This window comes from Punica granatum, chromosome 8 (genome assembly GCF_007655135.1).
Source record: "Punica granatum isolate Tunisia-2019 chromosome 8, ASM765513v2, whole genome shotgun sequence".
Lineage (NCBI taxonomy): Eukaryota > Viridiplantae > Streptophyta > Magnoliopsida > Myrtales > Lythraceae > Punica > Punica granatum.
Genome location: NC_045134.1, coordinates 18,518,666 through 18,534,242, shown reverse-complemented (window position 1 = coordinate 18,534,242; position 15,577 = coordinate 18,518,666). Strand labels below are relative to the sequence as shown.

Below are 15,577 nucleotides of genomic sequence, written 5' to 3'. Positions count from 1 at the left end.
ACCGAATTTGGCTTTAGGATCCATGAAGATAGTCGTACTCACCGAAGAAACGATACAGAGATGTGAGTTCCTCTTAGTCCACTGCCTTTGGTTTGAATTTTTATAAGTCGTGTCTTACTCTTCGGGACCAACTGTGTGTGCCACAAAACTCCATATGTTGGCCTCGCCATTTTTGTTAGAGTTCTGAAATCCTAGTCGGGAGCCTTGTTGATGTTATGTCCTGAAGTCGGTAGACCAAAATGAGGTGCTGACAGCCGATATAGTGAGAAATATTCTAATTAGTCTTGAGTTATTTTATTGTTGTTTTATGCGATGTACATCAAGCCTCTTCATCAAAATAAATTTCCTAGCTTTTATGAATAGTTCATACTAACATGATAATTTTGGTTAAACCAGCCGAGCTATGTAAGCTCACTCTATTTTCACATATTTCAGGGAGAATGATTTTCAAACGACAACTTTTTATGTGGTTTCTCGAACCAGGAGGTATATGTCTTACTTGGCTATAAACTTAATTGGGGCTCGAATGATTCTGGGATATTCAATTGACGTGTAATACGATTTGTAAGGTTAATTGATTGAAGTTCCAAACCGTTTATATTATTTTATATGATTATTATGAGGGATGTGTTTTCGTGTAATAAAGGGTTGAGTTTTTCCCAAATCAAGGAGTTATGTTCGAGATAAATGTTTCAAAACTCGACAGATAATTTGATGTATTTTAAATTTTGTAAATTTTTAAATTTTAAATTGATTTCATATCTTGTAAAAGAAAGCTTATAAAATCCTTTTTTTAGTATAATAAACTGCATTATGGATTTCATAATGGAAAATTGCAGGATTTTACAATAATATAGATAATCAGTATAGTATATCATCTACCAAAGTATTTCTCTTTCCCTATAGCCCAAGAGTCTTGTTTTTAATCGAAAAAAGGTTTTTTTTCATACCACCCTGATTTTAGAAAGGGCGCCCTCAAAATCCTTTCCCTTCATCTCAAGGTACTCCCTCACAGTCATAGACCGGAACTGGCTCTGGCAGCCCCTGGGGATTGGGGAGATGGAGGAAACTGCTGGTGGTCCGTAGAAGTAGGCGAAAGACAGCCTGTGCCTGGTATTGTCCACGACAGCTCGGTGGAGCACGCTGGAGAATAGACCATTTGACATGATGTGGAGCATGTCACCCACATTGACCACCAGTGCCCCTTCAAGGGGCACGATCAGGGCCCATCCAGTGCCCTCCCTGTGGACTTGGAGCCCGTTTATGTTGCCGACCTGGTGGAGGATTGTGATGAGGAACGAGTCCGTGTGTGGAGCCAGGCCCGTCGCTTGTGTCGGGTCTGGGCAGGGTGGGTAGGAATTGAGCTGCAGGAGAGTGCTCGGGGCCTGCCTACCCTTGCAAGCCACGGATGACAGCCACTCAATGTGTTCCTCGGGCATGCCAAGGGATTTCAGGATTAGGTCGAGGAGCCTCTCCGAAAGCTCCTTCATCGCCTTCTGATACGCTTCCATTACTTCACTACACAAACAGAGAAAATTGCAGATCAGCAGCGCAAGCAATTTAAAATCAAAAGTAGGAAAGTCGTTCAATGGTATATTTTACATTTGCTAGAGATCGAGTCTATTGGAAGCACTGTTTAGTGAATAACTGCGAAATACGTGGCCAGTTGTCCCTCCAGACGAAGTGCACATTCACTACAGGGATGCTTATTCCTGCCGAATCAATTTAAACATAAAGCTTCTTGATTACCAAGCACCAATGATTTCACATGACACGACCACATTTGTTTGGTTTTTCTGCATAGTCTATTCTGGATAGGTTGTATCAATTAAAACCAGACGTCCTTCTGAATATGCTGAACGTGACCGATCAATCCTTCTAGGCACGTAAATATGAAGTTCGGTTACGTGCCCTAAACTTCGCGAATTCTTGAATCAGGAAATTAGGAAGAATTACCAGAACCTATGATACTGGTCAGGCCAAATCTCCCTAACATGGTCCATGGGAGATCCCACAATAGTGAGCCCTTCGTGCCACATGAGCTTATTGTAGTACTTCGCTATTTGGGCAACTCCATAACCAGTGAGTCCACCAGGAGACCGGAGAGCCTTCATCTTCTCTTCAGCTGCGAGAGAGAAGAATGCCCTGGCCTCTGATTCGACGTCCCTAAACAGAGTCGAAGGAATGCCATGGTTTATGACTTGGAACATGCCCCAGGACTCACATGCTTGACCCATCATCTTTGAAGCATCCAGGTCCCCGAGATCAATGACGGGCAGCGATATTTGCTCGATATTTTCCACCAGTTGGCTTCGGACTGGAAGGCTATCATCAGAGTTTGACCATGAATGCGATTCCGGGACATGCTTGACCGATTGAAAGTCAAGAGGGATGATACGGTGAGTCTGCTGAGGGGCACTCTCGTAAGCTTTTGAGAGATTAGCCATGAAGAAATAGGAGGATATGCTCAATCTATTGAGTGAGAGTAAACATTGGAGACCATGGCATGCCCTAAAATATTCAATCAATCCTTTCACTAACGACAACTTAATTAAATTCTCCTTATATGTATGTATATATACATATAGTAAATAAAGTTAGAATAGTAAATATCGATCCTTTCACTAACGGCAACTTAATTAAATTCTCCTTATCTGTATATATAAATATATATTTATATATATGTAAAGTAAATAAAGTTGAAATAGTAAATATCATGATAAAATTAAAGTTAATTTCTATTAAAAAGTTAAAAGGAAAAGGCAAAGTTTATATTTGTCTCTTATTCTATTATATAGGGTTATAATAGTAAATGAAGTTGTCTCTTCCCCTACTCCCACCCTATTAAGTAAGGTTAGAACATTTAATAAAATTGTCTCCGCCCCGCTAAATAGGGTTATAATAGTAAATATCAAAATAAATTTAAGTTTAAATTTAAGTTAATTTCTATTAAAAAGTTAAAAAGAAAAAAATATTTATCTCCCGCCCCATTAAATATGGTTGAAAATTTTAAAAAAATTATATTTATTTCCCACCCAATTTTTATTAAAATGTTAAACGTCATAAAAAGTAAGTTTACGTTAAAAATTATTATTAACAAAACACACTACCTAAAAGCCCGTACATGGCATGGACCTAAAAATATGGTCAATAAATACAAATATAACTTTGCAAAAAAGGAAAGTTACATATTTTCCAAAATCGTCAAGATGATATACATAACCCTAAAAATGGTAAAAAAGTAAAAGAAACACTTCATAAAACCAGCCTATAAAACATAAAATTCGTAAATAAAAAAACCCTGATAAGGTGGCATTACCATTTAAGATTACTAGTAATTTAGATTCTCGTTGAGATAGATTCTCACTTTTAAAATTACCGATAATGTTCATTATCATCTATGGTATGGACTGGCAATGTTTACATAGCAAGTAATCTTGCTGGTAATCTAGATAATCCCCATGCTGGGAAAGTATATTACCAGTTGAATGGGAAAGTTGAATACCTTGAGCATCTAGATTATCTGTAATCTACTATAGCCAAATATAGTAATCTGTGTAGCCAAACAAAGTTGAATGGTCGGTGTGTTTGCGCTGGTTGTTTAGTTCATCTTATATATTCACTATTGAACACGAGAGTATGAATTTTGCGCAGCGGGAGCAATAAGATTGCCACCATTGTTGCCCGCCATTTCACCTATGAAAGAAAAGGTGCATCTATATTTATAATAGAATTGTATCTCCATAAACGTTATAGTTCATATGTAGTAAGAACAAATTGATGTGAGTGTCCGTTCGAAGAGAGAAAGTAACGTGTATTGTTGGGCAATAAGAAACTCGTGAATGTCCATTAACCGTACAATACGATATGTTATATTTTCAGTAGCGTGCACCCTTGCAACTAGAAGTCTTATGGATCTCGACTAATCATTCAATCTGGATTGGTCCACTGAGGAATAAAACTCTTCCAATCATATCATATGATATGTTAGATATATTAGGGCAAGAAAGCCTTAAATAATGCTATTTTACAATAATGCAGTAATGAGGAAGAACTAATAAAACTTCATAAATTAGGAGAATTAGAATTACCAACTTATAAAACACTTGTTTATAGTCTTCTGATTTTCTTAATGCTTATGATACTATATGGTGATGAAGAAGGATAACCAAACACAACTTCTCAGTTTGCTTATCTATATTCTATATATAATATAGACTACATCGAATAATTAGGGGTAGAATAGTGATTACAAACTAATTCACAGGTTAATTGCTATATAAAAATTAATAAAGTTTTCTGATAATTATTCTTCAGATTAATTATCCTATATAATACAAACAATATTCAAAGAATTATATATAAAAAAGGATTCCCATTTCATTAGTTAGTAAATATTCATAAACTTTTAGAAGTATTGTATAGCTAATCTTATTAAAACATAATTAAGTATTTTTCTTTCATAAAATTGATTAGACCATTTTATCTAAAATTATTCATATTCATGAAACTCTGTTACCTAATACAAGCAAATACTTAAATTATAAAATTTTGAAAACTCAGTGATTATTTTTCTTTCATCAAATAAAACCAAAGATTTTGATTTTTTTGAAATTTTAAAGTTCAAAGTCATGGAAGCAGAATTATGACTGCATGGATCCAAAGTCATGATGCTCTCAGAAGGACAGGGAAAGAAGTACGTAATTTTTTTATTAGTAGAGAAAAGGTTTTGTCAGCACCCAATTTCGGTCAATCGGCTCCAGGGGGGCAAAATTGTCATTTTTCTATTTATCACCTTTTTTTAAAAAAAAATTAATTAATTAATAATAATAAAAATAAATAAATAAATAAGAAAGAGGAAAGAAAAAAAAGAAAGAAGGAAAGAAAAGAAAAAATCGCGGGCAGGGCTGGGCAAGGCCGGGCAGCGTTGACCGGCTGCCCGTGACCCGCCGGCCCTAATTTGAAAAAAAAAATCAAAAATCAAAAATACTGTTCCGGGCAGCGGCAACCGGCTGCCCGTGATCTGGCTGGCCTCCCAGAACAGGAAATCGCGGATTTCCGCGATTTCCTCCCCAAATTGGTCGAAATCTCAACCAAAAATTTCTATTAAAGGGGGGGAAATCGAATTCGGCAGGGACACAACAGAACCCAGTGAAAGAAATCGCGAAATTCCTCTCGGATTGGGAGAATTTTGCAAATCGGAGCTCGATTGGAACCGTGCCGGAAAACCGTGAAATCTCCGCAATCCCGACCGTTCCAGCCACCGGTGAAGCCCAGATCGGAACCGGCGTCCCTCAGGCGGCGCTCAGAACACTCACCCGCTCCCTTTCGCCCCGTCGTTGCGTCGCCCAACGGCCGGAACCACCGCTCTCAGCCTCTCGGCGCCGCCCGCGTTACCGTCCGACAAATCCGCCATTAACGGGCTTCGGCCCATTGCGTTTCCATCACAGGTCCAGCCCAGCCAGCCCAGCCCGTCAGCCGCGGCCCATTCCCCTTTCTTTGCAGGCTCGGCCCATTCAGGCCCAACGCTCTCCAGTCCAGCCCAGCTTCTCTTCCGGGCGGTTTCTCCTTCGGGCGGGCGCTCCGATCCGATCCGATCCAACCCGATTGTCCGGCGATTATCTTTTATTTTTTATTTTTTTTATTTACAGAGAAGCCCCTCAACTTTCCGGATTAGGTAAATCCTCGACTTAGTGGCATGATTAGGACTCATTTCCTGAATATTATTGCTTGCTTGATGGATATAATGTGAATTGAGTGTTCTTGGGTCGCGTGGGTGATCGGATTTGTCCCGAACTCGATTTTACGAACTTTCCATTTTGTTACATTTCTGTCCAGAGGACTCATTTTATTTTTTTTCAGATCTGCCCCGAACCCTAAAATTTATTTTCAACCAAGTCCCGGTCATTTTACTATTTCCCAATCAGTCCTTGGATTTTTCAGAATTTCTCAAGCGTCCCAAAAGACTTTCCAAGTTGTTTCAGTTTAGTCCCTGGGCCATTTTTCACCCTTTTCAGATCTGCCCCGAACCCTAAAATTTATTTTCAATCAAGTCCCAGTCATTTTACTATTTCCCAATCAGTCCTAGAATTCCCAGAATTTTTCAAGCATCCCAAAGAACTTTCCGAGTTGTTTCAGTTTAGTCCTGGGGCCATTTTTTTATTTTTCAGATCAGTCCCGATTTTCAAATTCATTTCAAATAAGCCCTAGGACACTTTCAGTAATTTTTTACACACTCCCCATTTTTTAGAATTTTCAAATCAGTCCCCAATCTTTTAGAATTTTCAGATCAGTCCCCAATTTTCTTAGAATTTTCAAATCAGTCCCTGCTCTTTTAAAATCGTTCAATTCAGCCCCTGGACATTTTCTAAAATATCCGGCCCTTTTCTACTTAGATCACCCACCGAAATACATGTGCCCCATTTAAATATTTCATTTTTGTAATTATGTGACTATGTCGGAAATTAGAGTTTATCGGGCGATCTATTATTGATCGTTTCGACGGCTTGAAATCCAAAAAAATAAAATAAAGCATTCAGCAGATTTTAATTAAACTTAATGATTTCACCAATCGGGTAAACGGGACGTTCATTTGACTAATTAATTCACTCGACCTTAATAATTTTGCACGAATTGGTAATTAATCGGAAATACGCGTCGATAAATTGCAAATACGTGTTGACGCCTTCTTTTCAAAATTCGCAAATTTCATACCAAAATCTGAGACTCGTGATCCGATGTGGCATGGACTTCTGGGAAGAACTTGCATGTTTTGACTCGAGGCCTCCTAATTTTAGGTAACTCAAGTCGGGGTGTGGAAGTTTTTTTTAGATCACTTCCGGATAGATTGACCGTTTCTTTGACTTTTTTGGGGTTCTCGCATAACCCTAGAAGAATCAGGGAATCAGTCACCGCCGGTCACAGGCCGAGGTGGCCCGCATTGCGTAGTCTCTCTCTTTTCAAAAATAAATTTTCTATACAAAGGCAAAAAGGCGTATTTACAATTTATTGTTATCTCTGCATGATCTTGGGTAGTTAGATCGGGAATAACGGTTTAAGATACCAACATTCGACTTAATCGCATACTCGGCCTAATAGAAAACATAATGGGGATAGCGGGCTAGGCACTAGGTTGTAGGATTCTCGTGTCAAAATCCACATTCTATAATAACCTATCATAATCAAAGTGTCACGATACATAACAATTTAAAATCAACCCACACATTCGAGACTTGATCACGGACACATACAGTCTGTCAGGTCCGGTAAATGATGTTGAATGCTACATGCCATTCCCCTCTTGCCTTTTGCTTGTTTTAGGGTAGAATTTGTATGCCAAGATACCTCGGTTATTAATACACGTAAATTTGGTGATAACAAAACCCCATTGATTGTTTATTTGAGCTTGCTTGTTACATCTTTTGCACTTGATTGTTATGCGGATCGAACCCGATCCTTTAGGACTCGATTCACACTGGGTCTAACGCCCATAACCGTCGATCACAGGGTCCAATGCCCTTATACACCGAGTGCGCACTTTAATTTCAATTTCAGTCTTTTCAAACTACACGGTGAGCACGAGTGGAATAATAACCGAATGCGAACCGACCGGGATCCAATTGTTATAAGTTGTATTTTATTTATTTGAGAGAACAATGTGAGGATTTATGTTGTATGTTTATTCATGTAAGAATCCCGGTCGGAGAGCAGACGGTCGGAGTGTTTCTTCGAATTTACGGTGTCAAAACGCGTAAGATGAGCGGAACTTAATTAAGCGGTAATTAAATAAAATGGCAAGCCTAGACAAGCTAGAGTACCGATAGGGCATGCGAGATATAGGCTCGCATGTAACAGAACCCCTGAATTCGTAACCTTGGGTTTCGCAGACCATATGCCTTAGCAATTAGGTGTACTCCGTACCCCTAGACCTGGGTAACTTGTCGGCCCTCGACCCTCGGGTCATAAAATGGCAAGTGGCGACTCCTTCTCACGTGCGTTCGTCGCGCGTCCCCGGGAAGGTGGATACTCCCAAGCCGCGTTGCATTTAGGCGCGCGCATACGGGCCCCAACGAGACGAAATTCGGGTACGCACAGCTTGGCGACTCCACTGGGGACACTTAGAGGGTTCGGGCTCGTTTCCGCTTGCTTTGTTTGCTTGTTTATTTATCGCTTTCCGCAATTTTTCGCTTATCTACTTTATGCATTTTTATTTTCCGCACACGCATTGCATAACATACTAGCTTTTAGGTACCTATGGGTCGCGTCCCACGACCGGTAATAGGAGCATAGGTTAGATAGGGGTTCGAAGTAGGGGTACGGCGCGCAGTTCGACTGTCGCTTAGGTCTTGAAAAGAATCCTGCTCAATTTCAAGGAATTGACACCCTTGAGTCGGGGGCCCCCATCCCTAGGTAGCATGGTCCTTGTAGTGCCAAAACCATGCATACTACAGGAGCTCCACGCCATATTCCAACCCGACTTCAGTAACAGTCCATCGAGTCGGCCTGCGCGCCATTTGAGTCCTTTTCTGTTTTTTGAAAGAGATGTACGTTGTATACATTAAGCCGTGGACATTTATTTTCTGTACCCATGCATCATCTAATTTCAAAATTAGGCGTCATTTATATTAACTAGTCCTAAATCGGTTTTCCTTTCATCTTGGTAAGAGATGGCGCGCTCGGTCTCCTTTCCACACCTCGACAGGGTCACGCCACCACTTGAGGAAATCAATCACATCTGGGCTCATCTACATCAGGTCAACCGCAACTACATCAGTACCTTTGTTGGGGATATACCAATGCTAGCTATGTGCCGAGTGGATTGGAACTTCTTGGGAGCAGCGGTGACATTTTGGGACCCAGTCCACGCCGTTTTCAACATCCAAGGTACCGAGCTCACACCTACTATCGAGGAATATCGCACTCTCGTCGGAAGAGCTGCAGCCACTCGCGGCATTGTGGAACCTAACTTCCACACCACCCGACTTGTTTCGGTATCGCGTCTACTCGGGGTGCATAGGTCTCAGCTACAAGCCGAACTTGCATATTCCGGTGGCACAGAGATAGTCACCGCGAAACTACTCCGTTTTACTGAAATACGAACGCGCGAGGTTCAAGGGGATCTTTTACAAAAGAATTTTTGTCATGCAATCTTATTTTTAATTTTCGGGACTCTATTATTCCCTCGCTCGGCCGGTCACATTGACGCAGCCTTAGCTAGCGTTGTCCTCCAAGTGGTGGGAGGCCGCGAATACGAGGTGGCCTTGTTGGCCGAGACCATACGGTCCCTTGATCGCGTTACAAGAAAGACCGATCGAAGGTTGAGAGGGTCCCCAATCCTTTTGCAAATTTGGCTCCAAAGCCATGCAAACCCCTTCGGCCTTGTTCGTCCGGTTATGTTTTTCACACGTCCGGAGTCTATCATTTCGCGGTTACTACCTCTATTGCGTGTGGAAGAACGCAAGGTCTCCGAGTGGATCAAAAGTTTTCGCGAAATAGCACCAAAGGGCTTTAAATGGCTCGCCGCGTGGATGCCACCCGGACCCATGACCATTAAATGTCCTGATTTTAACGGAGTACCACTCGTGAGCCATGCGGGGTCCACCACCTATTTTCCGGCGCGAGTAGTGAGGCAGTTAGGTGGCTTACAGATAGTTCCCAAAGGTACGACGTGAACCGAGTTCGAACATACTTGGCGGGAAGACCAGACGTCCATAGATCACCTAAGTGAAATCGAACGGGTTATGACCGCGTGGCGACTACGGTCATCGAACATATTTACTTCCCCCAGCACCCGACCCAAGATGAACGGGACTTTCAAACCACGGAGGAATATATCCTCCGCTTTTATCGATGGGGTCCATCAGAGAATGATGATTTCACAGATTCCCCTCCAGTAGAAAGTAGCGCATCATCCGGGGCACCGGTACCGGACATGACCATCCAAGCCGAGCTCGCCAATCTCAGGGCTGAAAGAGATCGCCTCCGGCGAGAGATCGCCGAGAAGAATGAGCAGCTGAGCGATCGGCACCAACTACAGAAGGAACTTGCACAGACCCGCGCCCAACTCCAGAAGCGTGACCAGGAGTTGGCGCAAGCGAACGCTGCCTTGGAAAGGGTCAAGAAGAGGGCCTGTGTAGGTCCATGCACATCATAGGATAGACACCTCAACCAGGCCCTCACCGGTGCTTTCCATGGTGACGGTCGCTTGCACCTCGGGCACGTTGGAAGACCGACTTAGGACTATCTTTTCAAAATCTGTATTGCACTTTGAACCATTCAGAGTTAATATGAATGACAGCATTAGTTTTTGAAAATTCATGCATCTCATGCATTTCTGCTTTTATTCAGGAGGGCAGCCATCTTCCGCAGCTGATGATCGTGCACGTATTGCAGTACTTGAGAGCATGGTCAATCAACTGGCTGCCACCATGGCCACCAATATGGCCGAGCTCATGGCCCTACTCAAAGGCCCAAATCGTGCTTCTTCGAGCTTCACCCCACCTCCTGGGTACGGGCCAGCGGTCGATCCAAGCCCATGGGCCCAGCCGACCTTGATCCCCAATAATGGAGATACGTCTGCCCCAACGATAGTGAATGTGTCGGCAGCCCATCCGGTTAACAATCTTCCAGCACCACCGGCTTCAGCGACAATGTTAGAACCGCCTATGCTAGTACCTCCACCGATCTCCACGTTAGTCCCGGTTCCAGTCTCTGCGTCGGTCCCAGCTCCGACTTCCGCTGTCCCACCGCCGATCATTTTCCTGCCTACAACTGCCCAGGCTCCTGCTCACACTGCTGAACCTCCCCCGTACCAAGCTCCACAACCCCATATCGACCTTTCTTACCAAGCTCCACCTCCCATAAATATAGCCTACTCTGAACCGGGCACGCCGAACCACGCGGCCCCTAGAGCTCCACCCACAAATTTTCTCCCAGAAACGGAGACTAAACAGGAACAAAGATTGAAGAAGTTGGAAGAGAATATTCGAGCCCTACAATCAGGCGGCTCCCGCCTCGATGCCGGCGACGGCGATTGGAGTCTCTTCCCAGGTATGCAGCTACCTCCAAAGATTAAGGTGCCTGAATTCCAGAGGTATTGCGGCACGACCGACCCTCGTCACTACCGGGAAAAAATGTTGTAGTACTGGGACTACGAAGAGTTTGTCATCCATACGTTCCATGATAGTTTGGCAGGAGCGGCTCTGGATTGGTACATGTCACTGAAAACTGCGGATATCCCCACGTGGGCAGACCTCTCGAGCAAATTCATCGACCAATACAGGTACCGTGCGGAGACGCCCCCGACTCTGCTGGAGCTCAGCACGATGGAGATGACCGGTGACCAGGGCTTCGAGGCCTAAGCAGTGAAGTGGCGAGCTAGAGCGGCGAAGCACGTCCCTCCGATCAGTGAGGCACAGCAGATCCAATTATTCCACTCCCCTCTTAAAGGGGCTTACTACTTGCACTTGTTGGCCCACACGTCTTCATTCTCCAACCTTATCGACGCCGGAAAGAAGCTCGACATCGGCATTAAGCTCGGCAAGATAGAAGGTCCGGCCGAGAAAAAGGAGGGAGAGTCCTCGAAGAGGGCCGCCACTGGGACAACGGGAAACAGGAGAGGGAAAGACACGTCCGTCAACGCTGTCAACTCAGGGCACCAGGCTCCCCAGCAATATTCCATAAGCTACACGCCCGCACCACCGGCCACTCAAGCGTATGCCCCACCTTCGGTGCATTATCAACAACAACCCCCAACACAGCAAGCTTACTATTCCGCTCCGCCGGCTTCCTTTCCGTCGTCGGTCCCGCAGCAATACGCCCATAATTATGCCCCTGCTCCTCCTCCGATTCAACAAAGTAAGCCCCTCGCTTCGAGAACTCCTCAGCCGGTGCAACGGGCTCCAGTTCCGCAGGATCAACAGGGCATCGCAACACAAACGCGGCGTAAACAGTTCACACCTCTGCCAGCTCCGCTCTCCCACATATACCGGCAACTCCTCGCGGGTAACAAGATCCGATCGATAGCACCTAACCCTGATTTCGATCCAACCATCCAAGATCAGAGTCGGCGCTGCGAGTACCATCAGGGCGCACCCGGTCACACCATTGACAATTGTTGGAAGCTACGGGAGAGGATCCAACAGATGATTGATGATAAGCAGCTCACGTTCAACGCTGTCAAACCCCCGAACGTGCAATCAAATCTTCTTCCCAATCACGGGTCAAGCTCGGGACCCAGCATTAACATGATCGGTATTTGCGCTATAGGGGAGTACGAGACCGGACAGGAGGAACCGGCCCCGTTTGTGATAGAATATGTTCCTGCAGAAACTGGTGTAGGGTACGCAGGGTTCGATGCCACGCCCGCCCCATTCGTGATAGAAGTCCCCGCACGAGAGCCATATCAAGACAGCAAGGTCCCGTGGACCTACGAAGGAAGTGTTGGGAACCTCGAGCATCAATTTAGCGTCATGAGCGTGACGCGCTCGGGTCGAGTCTATGAAAATCCGAAGGCCACAAACAAAGGGAAAGCCCTGGCAATGCCCGAAGTCGCCCCGGAAGCCTCGTCCATTCCCCAGAAGAAGGTGACTAAAGAAAAAGCTGAGGCCTTCATGAAGATAATTAAGGCGAGCGAGTATAAGGTGGTAGAGCAAATGGCCAAGTCTCCGGCCCATATTTCGCTACTCGCCCTCCTCTTGGGTTCAGAGCCACATCGTGAAGCGCTTCTGAGGGTCCTGACAGCAGCGCAGATCCCCAAAGAGACGGCTCCGGAGAGGATTGAGGAGACTATCAGTTCGATCTTCTCCAACAACATTTCATTCTCAGATGATGAACTTCCCTCAGAAGGGTGGGCACACTCGCGGGCACTACACATTGTCTGCAAGTGCAATAACTTTATCATCGGTCGGGTCATGATCGATAATGGCTCGGCACTCAATGTTTGCCCGGTTTCCACGCTGAAGCAGATGAACGTGGACTTTAACCGCATCCGTTCGAGTAAGACTGCGGTTCGAGCCTTCGACGGCTCGCGGAGGGAAGTAAATGGAGAGATCGACCTGGTGATCGAGGTGGGTCCCTGCTCATTCGCTGTTACGTTCCAAGTCCTAGACATTCCGAATGCTTTCAGCTTGTTGCTCGGGAGACCGTGGATCCATGCAGCTAGCGCCGTTCCTTCGTCCCTACACCAAATGATCAAATTCATCGCAGAAGATCGATTTATCACGGTCAAGGGTGAGGAGGACTACGCCATTTACAAGGAGACAGCTGTCCCCTACATCAGTATCGGAGACGATCAAAACCTCCCCTTCCATTCATTTGAAACAATCTCCGTCATTCGAGACTACGGAGAGATCGGTCCAACCCGCGCTGACCGCATGGTGGGGAAGGTTTTGCTGCGCCACAATTACATTCCCAGCACCGGACTCGGAGCACATGGGCAGGGGATCAACCGCCCCATCGAGGTCGAAGAGTACAAGAACAGGAGGGGACTCGGTTTTCGCCCTTCCTGTCACGAGATTATTGAGGCCCGCAAGGGCAAGCACCTTCACCGTCTCGCTGCACGCTATGGGAAGATCAACAGGGGCATCCCGGTTCAGCCGCTCTCCTACTTCTTTCCTGGGCCTCCACACATCGTCGGGGGTACTCTTGACGGTCCCTCCTCGGATTCAGACAGCGAGCCTGTTGACCTGCCAAACATATGCGCCGTCACCGAGGAGACAACTCCAGGGGCTTACATCCGCCTCGCGCAGGAAAATGAGAAACTCAACAACTGGACCTCAGTCCCGCGTTACTCGGCTGTAATCGCCGATGTGTAAGGCCATCTATGTTTTGATATTCCCCGCGTGTCGGCATAGCCATAAGCCACACGACGGAAGAGGGATTCTTGTTATGGCATTGCGCCCTCATCATTAATAAAATCCCTATATGCATTTTTCAGAATTCTCGTGTCTACTTTCTCTTTCTCTCTCACTTATTCGCAGCACTTTAAAGTTTCTAAGACAATTTATTTAAATCGCCAGGCTCCACTCGAATCTGAGTCTTCGACGCGTCGATTCGAACCCATCCGAGAAACTCCTTGAAGGGTCCCGACCCATATACTTCGGGGAAGGACTCGACGAGGATGGTCGAGTGCCCGAGATAGAAGAGAGTTTGCGCCGTCTTGAGAACCGCCAACTCACTTCCGTGGAGCCGACAGAGGAGATCAATGTGGGTACCGAAGAAGAACCTCGCATCCTAAAGATCGGGACAGGTCTCGACCCTACACAACGAGCCAGGATGATCGAATTTCTAACAGACTACCAAGATGATGCTTGGTCCTACGCTGACATGCCGGGCTTAGATCCATCGATTGTCAAGCACTTCCTGCCGCTTGATACAGAGAGGTTTCCACCCAAGAGACAACACTTACGGCGGCAACGTGCCGGCCTTCTCCTCCGCATCAAAGAGGAGATTATTAAACAGATCAACACAGGGTCCTGGAGGTTTGCGAATATCGTGCCCGTAGAGAAGAAGGATGGAAGAGTTAGAGTCTGCGTCGACTACAGAGACCTCAACAAAGCCAGTCCCAAAGATAACTTCCCCCTACCTCACATTGACGTCTTAGTCGACAACACAGCACGCCACACGTTGTTCTCCTTCATGGATGGCTTCTCCGGAGATAACCAGATTCGGATGGCCGAAGAGGACAAGATCAAGACGACGTTCATCACAATGTGGGGCACTTTCTGTTACCGAGTCATGCCCTTTGGCCTCAAAAATGCCGGGGCAACATATCAAAGGGCGATGGTCACGCTATTCCACGACATGATGCACAAAGAGATCGAGGTCTACGTTGACGACATGATTGCCAAATCCAAAGAAGGAGAGGACCACCTGGTTAATTTAAAGCGCCTTTTTGACCGCCTCAAGAAGTACAAGCTCAGACTCAACCCGACGAAGTGCACATTCGGTGCTAAGTCAGGGAAACTGTTAGGATTTGTGGTCAGTGAGCGAGGCATTGAGGTTGACCCGGACAAGGTGAAGGCAATCAGGGAGTTACGTCCGCCATCGACGGCCCGCGAAGTACGAGGTTTCTTGGGACGGCTGAACTACATTGCAAGATTTATCGCAAACCTGACAGACAAATGTCAACCACTCTTTCGTCTGCTTCGTAAAAATGCAGCAATTGAGTGGGACGAGGAATGTCAGAAGGCCTTCGATACTATCAAGACATATTTGGCTCAGCCACCAGTGCTAGTTCCGCCGACACCAGATCGTCCGCTGATCCTTTACTTGACAGTGCATCGGCAATCCCTATGATGCATGTTAGGGCAGGAAGACGAGTCCACGCGTACAGAACACGCCATTTATTATTTGAGCAAGAAGTTTACTGAATAGGAGTCTAACTACCCGGAGATTGAGAAGATATGTTGCGCGCTAGTGTGGGTTATGCAGAGACTTCGACAATACACGCTCTACCACACTATCCGCTTATTGTCAAAGGCGGATCCCCTAAAGTACTTGGTCGATAGTCCATCTTCCATGAAGAACATTTCAAAGTGGCGATGTCAGCTGACAGAATACGACATTGAATATGTGC

The 15,577-nt window shown here is 45.3% G+C and overlaps 2 protein-coding genes across 2 annotated transcripts; one reads left to right on the top strand and one right to left on the bottom strand.

Annotated features, from left to right (window-relative positions):
- Window positions 1–802: 802 nt before the first annotated feature.
- Window positions 803–2,454, bottom strand: LOC116189220 (gibberellin 3-beta-dioxygenase 1-like). The gene is made up of 2 exons (XM_031518788.1): window positions 1,957–2,454; window positions 803–1,518 (listed from the first exon to the last, which is right to left on the bottom strand). The coding sequence occupies exons 1-2, from the start codon at window positions 2,445–2,447 to the stop codon at window positions 945–947; spliced, it is 1,065 nt and encodes a 354-aa protein (XP_031374648.1). The 5' UTR covers window positions 2,448–2,454; the 3' UTR covers window positions 803–944.
- Window positions 2,455–8,666: 6,212 nt separating this feature from the next.
- On the top strand, window positions 8,667–15,297 carry LOC116188798. Its single transcript, XM_031518268.1, has 8 exons — window positions 8,667–8,883; window positions 9,864–10,136; window positions 10,348–10,406; window positions 10,953–11,092; window positions 11,186–11,337; window positions 11,449–12,875; window positions 12,966–13,278; window positions 15,161–15,297. The coding sequence occupies exons 1-8, from the start codon at window positions 8,667–8,669 to the stop codon at window positions 15,295–15,297; spliced, it is 2,718 nt and encodes a 905-aa protein (XP_031374128.1).
- The last annotated feature ends 280 nt before the right edge of the window (window positions 15,298–15,577 follow it).

Bases quoted from the DNA above. Each gene is read 5' to 3' on its own strand.
- LOC116189220 (XM_031518788.1), bottom strand. From the start codon at position 2,447: ATGGCTAATCTCTCAAAAGCTTACGAGAGTGCCCCTCAGCAGACTCAC. The intron at 1,519-1,956 runs GTAATTCTTCCT...CTGTTTGTGTAG, and splicing joins GACCAGTATCATAGGTTCTG to TGAAGTAATGGAAGCGTATC.
- LOC116188798 (XM_031518268.1), top strand. From the start codon at position 8,667: ATGGCGCGCTCGGTCTCCTTTCCACACCTCGACAGGGTCACGCCACCA. The intron at 10,137-10,347 runs GTCCATGCACAT...GCTTTTATTCAG, and splicing joins CAAGAAGAGGGCCTGTGTAG to GAGGGCAGCCATCTTCCGCA. The intron at 13,279-15,160 runs GTATCGGAGACG...GTAAAAATGCAG, and splicing joins GACAGCTGTCCCCTACATCA to CAATTGAGTGGGACGAGGAA.